Source organism: Wyeomyia smithii, chromosome 3 (assembly GCF_029784165.1).
Source record: "Wyeomyia smithii strain HCP4-BCI-WySm-NY-G18 chromosome 3, ASM2978416v1, whole genome shotgun sequence".
Taxonomy (NCBI): Eukaryota; Metazoa; Arthropoda; class Insecta; order Diptera; family Culicidae; genus Wyeomyia; species Wyeomyia smithii.
The window spans coordinates 263,444,610-263,453,932 of NC_073696.1; the positions used below are offsets into that span (position 1 = coordinate 263,444,610).

Genomic DNA, 9,323 nt, shown 5'->3' on the forward strand with positions numbered 1-9,323 from the left:
ATTTCTGATTGCAGAGCAAATTGGAAATAACTGAATTCACAATGTATTTTCCTCGTCATTCTCATCAGGAACACAAGTTCCTGTCGTTATCACCTGCTTCATGTATGCCAACTTTTTTTCCAGATTACTTTTACTATTAAGACATCCATCGCCTATTAATACCGATTCGCCTGTATCCCTTTTTTTGAGAAACTTGAGTTTGTCCGGCCAAGTGGACGTTAAATCAGCTTTTTCCTTCAAATATGGAGATCTTGGAGAGATTTTGCTCTTTTGAGACTAACGGGTGATAACTAAAAATCTGGAAATTTTTTGGGGCTCTTTTACTCCACAACAAACACACTAAGAGAGAAATGAGACTATGTATATAAAAGCTATATCTTTCTTTTTTATGTCCAGATGTACCAGAACGAATGTTTGAACAACATTGTGATTCCATTTATTCCAAAACACCAAACACATGAAAAGTTAGTGTTTTAGCCAGAAAAAATATCATCACAGTTCGTCAAAAAAACACATACATTTCTGAACAACCAATCGACTCCATTTGTACCCTAAATACGCAACTCAATGAATCCACCTCAGTGTCGTCCAATCAAAATTTTCTTCTGGATTTTGAGTTCCTTCGGTGCAAAAACAACTGGAAACGAATTGCAAACAGTTGATCGGTAAAATCAAAAGATATATTCGAAAAGCGGACTGGAAGACCGTACAACGCTCTTGGCTCTGCATCATAAGAAAAATTCGTCGGGAGGCCTTTACCGGCCTTTCTCAAATGTTCAATATTTTTTTGTTAGTTCACAATAAATTTATCTTCATGCGAAATAAATCAGTTTTTCTTTAAGTCCTTTCACCATTGCTTGACAGCTGTAGAAAAAAAAATTCAAATTTTTAGCTGTCACCCGTTAATTTATCAGTTTCATTTCAATACCGTCGTTTGTCTCCAAAAAGCGGTCCGCAATTTTTTCAACAGCATCACAAGTTGCAAGAGATGCAAACCAGTCGGATACACCCAGAACATAGGTTTTGGAGGCACTGCAACATTAACCGACGGAAACAGTATTAAAATAGTATCAATGGAGGGTGAGTACCCAGAGACGACATTAAGTGTGAACGAAAGATTATAAATTTATAGTTGTTTTTTCAAACATTAAATTCTAATCTCGAAATAGATTGCATTCGTCCATCACGCACCCATCGTCATACGTATACAGCAGTTTCGTCGTTAGCAAATAGCGCAAATGGTGGCAAAATGTGGAACCAAGTGGTTGTTTCGTTTCTGTTGAGTGTCGCAATATTCAATGGACCACTTTTAGGTTTCAAACTTGAGCTAGAGTTACAAATTTTTGAACAAAATTATGGTTATGAAATAGTTAACGCCAGCAATCTGCGAGTGAGAAAGTTTAACCGAACAACGCCAGTTCTGAACGGCACAATAACATTTCTCAAAAATATGGGAAACAACTATAAGGTAAGAGTTTAGAGCTAAAATCGATTTCCGTTGATAACGTTTCATGCTAATCCACAGTGCACCGTCAAGTTGGCTCACAGCCGTCTTGGTAATAATCAGTTCAATGATTACCCGATAGCATGGAATGATCATCCCATCTGCGATATGATGAAAAGCAAGTACCGCGACTACCAGTATATTTTTTTGAACCATTCCAATTTTCCTCAGGTTTCGGAAACAGGACTTTGTCCCTTTCCAGCAGGCACGTATTGGTTCAAAAATACCGTTTTCCCTTCGAATGTAGTGCCAGAGTTCATCCCAGAAGGCTATTGGAGGATAACGTTCCTGTATAGTGGCGCGGGAAATGTAAGCGCTAGTCTTTACGCACGTGTCAAACATTTACTAGTTTGAGTACGGAATCAACGCGAAGGATCAACCTTCGAGTCGTCTGAAAACATATTCAACAGCAAATCATTATCCATTTCAACTTTCCGTTTTTTTTAAAGAATGGTTTAAAGAATCAAGTCATCATTACTTTTTATATTACAATATTCAGCATTAGGTACCTTTGTTATTATAATATCATTATTTCTAATCGAAACCTAACACTCATTAAAAATCATCCAGAAGCCATCGCCAGCTTTGGTAGATTCTATTAATTTATTACATACGCTACATAATATTGGTTGGAGGTTGGAGAAAATTCGAAAAATATATCGCTCCACCACACAAAATTGAATTTAATTTTATTAAATAATTAAATACCTTAAAAAAATCTTCTGTCAGTTTTTTTTCGAAACGGCCACCGAGTTCGAAATGGACACCGCTAAAGTGAACTTTAGCTGAATTAGTCCTCCACTATGGTATGAGCAACCTTAGTAAAATTCGCTATTCTATTCGTCCACGATGATTGTTCCGATAGCCTGCGATATCGTTCTAATGAAACCAGCAATGTAGCGAGTTGTTGTTCTGTTCCAAGATTTGATCACCACGGAACAGAGTGGAACACGCGGACACAACGGTCCATTAGCAGGGAGAAATGTATCGTGACAGCTCTTGTGTCAAATTTGTAAATTTGTATCTAGATATTGCAAGCATCGCGCTGCTGTTGTACAGTAGAAATAGAAAAGGACAGATGGAAGTCTGCTATTTCCCGCAGAGCTGTGAAATTTTCATAAGGAAGATAAAAGAAGGAATTATTGAATACCTTTTTCAAGTTAAACAAATCATCTTACTACTTGAACAGTTATCGAAAAGTTACTGGTAAACACGGTACGAACCCTTCATTATATCGCAGAAGGGTTGTTGTTCATTTCATGTTATCGGCTAGTCATTGAACTGATTATTACCGAGCCAGCCTGATGCTGCACTGTATATAAGAATGATACGTATTTTCGTAACACTTCGATTGTCACTTTGAATTGATACCTTGTACCTAGATGTTTGTCATGTTTTTGAAAAATGTTACTGGCGTAGTTCGGTTGAATTTCGTCACTCGCAGATCATTTTTAACCTAAGTATTTTCAGTGTTGTTCATTAAGAAGTAGCCTGCTCCGTGTTATAGTGCTTTTGTCTTCTTCTACAGACTTTACAGATAGAATAACTTACTTTCTTCCTTATCGACCTTATCATAATCCTGCTGCAAGCTATCATTCTAACAGCGTGTAACGTGCTATAGTCTATGATATTTTCGAAGGTTTAGACCAGTGATTATTAAGTTTGGAGGGAAGATTTGTGTGATAGAGCCTAAGAATACAACGGGATCCTAACCGGTTTTGAATGCATGAAACATGACATTCGAATGTTTGTAATATCCATTCAATTTGAAACAAGGCAGATGATTTCGATTGGCTCGGTTACATCTAAACACCGACCTATAATATTTTGTTAGCAGGGCCGGCGTTTCATGTGGGTAGTGTGGGTAGTAGTACCCACTCGGAAAATATCCATGTGGGTACTTACCTACACAGAACTATTGGTCAAAACATAAGATTATTTAGTCCCTAGATAAGTAATGTCATTGTGTTCGAGGTAAATCATGTTGCGCAAAAGATCCCAAGCACTAGAGTCGATTTGCGTGATTCAACTTGGAAATTACTTTGAGAATCGTGATCTAGTAGACCCACCTCTATTTTGAGCTTTATTATGGGCAAAAACCATCCCTTTGGCATCACACCATGTTTCAAGGGCTAACATCTCAACATATGTAAAAACGAGATAGCATATCACCGCTTCTTTTCATACATCTTTATCTTCCTGCTGACAGCGGGCACAAATAAATTTGAGCCCATGACATGAGTTGATTGTCATTTACTGTTACTCGGTACAGGGATGCCAAAGGCTCGGCAAAAACTGCCAAAAGAAAAAGCAGACTACACTGAACCAAATTGCTCGCACATAAATGTATTATCGTTACTTGACATAAGCCCCATTCACACATACGAAGCTCAAAGAAATTTCAAAAGCTGCTCACACTCACGTAAACTCTCATATAGATTGTCAGAATATGCGTGTTGACAAAAGTAAAAATATTTCTTTCCTTTATTCTCTTATGCAAAAAAACCAAACAAATATCAGCAGCTATAACAACGAGTCCGAATAACGAATGTACCTCATTTTAGAACTGATTATCATCTTTTGCTTGCGCAGTTAAAACACATATGAAAAAGTGTTCTTTTCAGAAGGAAAATATACACTTAACAGTTAAAAATAGCATGATTGTTATTAACTATGGGAAAGATTATAGACGCGCACATCGAAAGCGAAACGGTGTGAAACTGAATCGTAGAACAGTTCATGTTTGTGTACGATTTCCTCAACCCATTCCCGGCGGAGAAAAATCGATTTTTACCTCCAAAAATGAACTTCAACTCTTATTACTCATCATCTCATGTTAAAGATTAATCTGTTCTCTAACCATACTAAATAGTTTCATCGTGCAAATTTTCAAGTATAATTGTCAAACTTAACACCCGCCGTGAATGGGTTAATGGGGCTTCCCTGGATAATTCTATTCCACATATGCGCTTGAATTCATGCTGTCAACTATGGATAAATATCACCAAAAATATAAATGCGAAATCATTCATTGATAATATTTTTTTACCAGTGTGCATAGCGAATCATAGCATTTGACGTTAATTATCAGTGCATCGAGTATTTCGAATGGTTTTCTAAATTTAACCCGTCTAATACTTCTGAATAATAAATCATCAAATAAAGGCTCCACGATTCCGTTCAGTGTAACGACGTTTGACGTTATGTTCCCCAGCAGATCAACTCTATACATAACCTATAAAAATCCAGCGACGCCAGCGACATTACTTATCTAGGGACTGAATAATCTTATGTCAAAACCAAAAAAAAAAAATGTACTGTTGCGAGCGACAGATTTTTTGATGGATTTCGTTGAGCGAGAGGTCATAAATCTACAGACTTTTGTACAGTTGTAACGCTACTCAGAGAAAAGGATTATTTTTTTTAATTGTTTCATTCACGATAGAGTTCTGAATTTCATTAACGATAGAGTTCTGAAGTTTTGTTTTCTCGTAAAAATTTTCCATGCCAATTTTGAGCTCAATCGGACTTTGGGAAGTAGAGCCTCAAAGCGGTCAAAGTTACAGTTTTTTGATCGGTGAAGGAAATGTTCGAGCTGGGAGTGGCTCTTGTGTGTTCTGGTGTAGCTCGAGTCTCCCAACGCAATAGTTTCCATGTCCCTGAAATTTAATTTTTGTTTTTAAAACAAATTTCTATGGAACAACATCAGTTATCGACATTTCATGCATTTTCTAAGGGATTTGCTATAAAAAAATCGATTTCTGAAACTTCAAGAACTACTTTTGTGCATTTTTAGGTTGGTCAAAAGTGTAAGACTCTTACGACTGTAAGTGAAACCCTCTCAGAAGTTCGATTAAGCTCAAATTTTGGATGGAAACTTTTCTAGAGAAGACAAAACTGTTGAGTCCTAACTTTAGCATTGGAGGAAATGTTAAAAAAGGCCGATTTTTCATGAGTTTACCTTTACACGCACTGACGAAACTACCCATGAAGCATCAATCATAGTAACCTATGAGTCAGCAGAAAAAAGTTGACTCAGAAGTGTGCGCGTTCAAAGAACGTTACCCCGTCGCGACGAAAACAGACATCGTACGGAAAAGGGACGCCGGTTACGCTTGTCTCGGTATCTACAACATCTTGACACTGCTGGACTACAATCAGAGCTTCGAAAGAAAGACCGGTTCCGGATGGCAGACGACCCTGAGCGACAAGAAGCTCCAAAGAATACTGAAGAGAAAAACCGAGGGGGAAGTGGCTACATCGCTGCGTACGCTTGAGGTCGGTTCAACCGGTCAAACAGTGGAAAAGTACCTGGCGAACATGGACATCAGAAAGCGGAAGAGACCAATTAACATTGGTCTCGGAGTTGCTCGATGGCCGATTTCTTGGAATAGGTTTGGGAATACACTCAATTGGGGTTAATTAATTAAATAGTCTCTTTGCTCCAGATGACGTTTACCTCTGTAGCCGGCACCGCGGTTTCACTTGCTGCCGTATCCAAAACAAGAATGAAATTGAATTGTTTTGAGGCTGTCTTTTGTATCAAGGTGCACTAAGATATCTCACTTAGACAGTGGCTACGAAGAGGCTATAGACAAGGGCAAATAGTGCATTCTCCATCTTTGATATAACAGTTCAAATAACAATTTTCTGCATTTCACGATAGCGTAGATAATTTTACAACTGATTGCTGCAATTGGTAAGACTTGCGCGAAAAATTATGTGATTGAGGCTCATCAGCTCAGAAATTCTTCAGATAAACTTTGAGGTTAATTGTGTTGTAATTTTTTTTCAGCATGGTAATTTTTTTATTTAGTTTTGAATGATTTACAGTGATAATTAAATTCTACATGAGATGATTTATTAGCAATTATATATGAAAAATTCAATCGCTATACTGCTGGCCACACACGCTATATAGCAAGCCACACATACTATGAATATGCACAGACATGCACACGCTATATAGCAAACCACGCACGCTATTTAGACGACATCCATAAAATACGTAACGCAAAAAAAACCGGATTTTTGGACCTCTACCCCCCATATGTAACGAAACGTATGAGCGTTACGTAATGTATGGATACCGTCTTAGCAAGCCACACACGATATAAACATGCACACACGCGCTTCAGACATGCATACACGCTATAAACATACACACACGCTATACAGCTAGCCACGCACGCTATATAGCAAGCCACGCACTCTAGCCACACGCTCTATAGAAAGCCACACACCTTATATATTAGGGACACACGCTACAGATATTCACACACGATATGTGCACACAGCCTATTTATATATACGCTGGATGATGGCGGCTTCTCAAACCACCTGGCGAGTCTTTTTCAGTTTCGGGTTGTATTCACCCAACGATATCTTAATTGGATTACCGCTGGTGGGGTCCAACTCAGATCGAAGGAAAGCCGAACTGAAAGAGGTAGGAACTGCAGCTAACCACTACCACCGCTGCTGTTGCCCGCTGCTGATCCACTTCGCCTACTGCCATCGGTGTTGATGTCCGCTGCTGCTGTAAACTAGTGCTAGTAAACTGATGTGCTTTAGGAGAAACAGTCTCTTATATAGCCCAAAGAGTGCATTCCCGGCTAACTAGGTACTCCATTCTGTCGTCCTTTTTAGGGAAAGGCAGCAAGCGACCAATCAAAAGTCGACATTTGCGTTTCGACAATGTTCAACAATTTTCAATATTACAATAGTTTGAACAATCAGATTACAATTTTCTGCATTTGTACGGGTGCTTGAATGATTTTCCAATCGATTGCTGCAAAAATGACAGAAATCGGTTGGAAACTGACTGGGTTTAAAACGTTTGAAATTGGACAATTTTTGTGACGCTCTCGATGTTTTCGGTTTTGAAATTGGATCCCTGTATTGAAATTGGGTCCCTCAAATTGTTGCCGTAAGACGTATTCTACGTCAAAAATCAATGAACATTTGAGTAATGTCCGTAAGCGGCTTTTAATCGAAACCTTTTCGCGATGCTCGAATAAGATCCTACCAATCAACTGTTTGCATTTCGCAGACTTAAATTTAACCATTATTTTCATAAGAAGAACAAAGTCTTGTTTTGTTCATCACCTTGACCGGTCTCCACCTTCAAATTGTTGTTTAAGGTTTGCAAGATGGTATATACTAGCAATACTCAGAGGGAGAGATATGCGAAGAGAATGCTGGGAGCCAAACGAACATGTCAAAATCTGAGCTAAACGAACAAGAAAGGTAACACATTGAAAGGTAGTGCAATCAGGTACAATTAAAGGTTTATATACCTTTTTGGTCAAGAAAAATGAGGGAAGTTTTGATTTATTTTTAAGTGCATAGCACCATTTTTATTGTATCAAAGTGTTATTTATCTGAAAGTACAGATTATCAACAACAAAAAAATACGTTTGATTTTGAGATATACCAATTATTACTGTAGTAATGGCCGTTACCCCGGAACGCTTTTTTTGCGCACAGGTTTGCGGTGATCCTGATCCTTCGCGGGTCAACTGAAATCAAAAAACACATATTATTTGATTAGTTTAGAAGTGTACCGTGTCCTTGAACGATCGCTTTTATAAGTATTTTGTTTTCAGTGCAAACGGGAACGTTTTTCCCAAAAAATGCATGTTTTGAGTGCTAAAAATTGCATTAAATATTTTTGTGCGGCAAAATGTAACTGTATGTTTCAAAAAGTGATCGTTCAAGGACCGACGAATTGAATAACGAAAATTTAAAAAAAAAAAAAAAAGATGAAGGAAATCGGTTCAGTAGTTTTCCCGCAATCAGGATCACGGCAAAGTCATTTTTTGAGAAACATCATTTCGAGATAAACGCGTGTAAAGTTTCAAGTTTGGCTTATGCGACCGTGACGAGGCGCGTTGCAAATCGCTCTAACTTTCTACCTATTGCTCAAATCTTTATGAAAATTTGTGAAAATGTTCTCTAGATGTTGTATTTGAAGATAATGCAATAAATTTTTTTTTGGTTTTTTGAAAACTAAAAAGGTATATAACCCCTTGAGGGTGAATTTATTTACACACGTTTTTTATGTTCTATTGCTAGAGAGTGTATTGAGAATGTTCCAAAATTACTTTATCACAGTGGTTTTGATCTGGAGGTTCCCAAACCTTTTTGTATGGTCAACAAGATAATTATCAATTGTGGTGAAAGTGTATAAAATTAAACATAAACATAAAATTTAACAGCTTCACGGTTTTTGCAATGCACTTTATTACTCCCCAGGACTTCCATCGTCACCACCGGTTGAACGAGCCGAATGAAAAAGTCAATCAACATTGCGCTTTGAGAAGATATCTGACACCTCTGACATGTGAAACCTAGTTGCCAAATAGGCGGTTTTTTCATCGCTTATCTCTCTCTCTGAGTATCTCTAGTATACACATTCGAATCGGAACATTTGAACTTTGAACAGCTATAGCTCTTCAGTATCTTCTGCAAAGTTGTTGAGCATCTAAAATACTATACTGTAACATAATGTAGTGCATTTTTAGAGCATTATTGAGCTCTCTAGAAAGGTAAATGCAAAAAAGTAGGTTTTCCCATATAAATTTTTGAAACGCAATGCGCCAAGCGGTGACAAAACCAATCGACTTTAGGCAAGTTAAGGGTTGTTTGGGGCCCCAAAAGGAACCAAAAAAGCTTGGTTCTGGAAAATCGATCACTTTGCCCCACCCTATTGTATATGCATTTTTTCTGATATGCTCTGAATGCTTTAAAATCACTGTGACACTGTTACACCCAAGGGAACGAAAAAACCGATGAGTTAGAGAGAGCATACTAAAACAAA

At 37.8% G+C, this 9,323-nt stretch overlaps 1 protein-coding gene across 1 annotated transcript; it reads left to right on the forward strand.

The window, feature by feature from the left end:
* Positions 1-1,251: 1,251 nt before the first annotated feature.
* On the forward strand, positions 1,252-1,998 carry LOC129731095 (uncharacterized). The gene is made up of 2 exons (XM_055690854.1): positions 1,252-1,468; positions 1,526-1,998. The coding sequence occupies exons 1-2, from the start codon at positions 1,451-1,453 to the stop codon at positions 1,856-1,858; spliced, it is 351 nt and encodes a 116-aa protein (XP_055546829.1). The 5' UTR covers positions 1,252-1,450; the 3' UTR covers positions 1,859-1,998.
* The last annotated feature ends 7,325 nt before the right edge of the window (positions 1,999-9,323 follow it).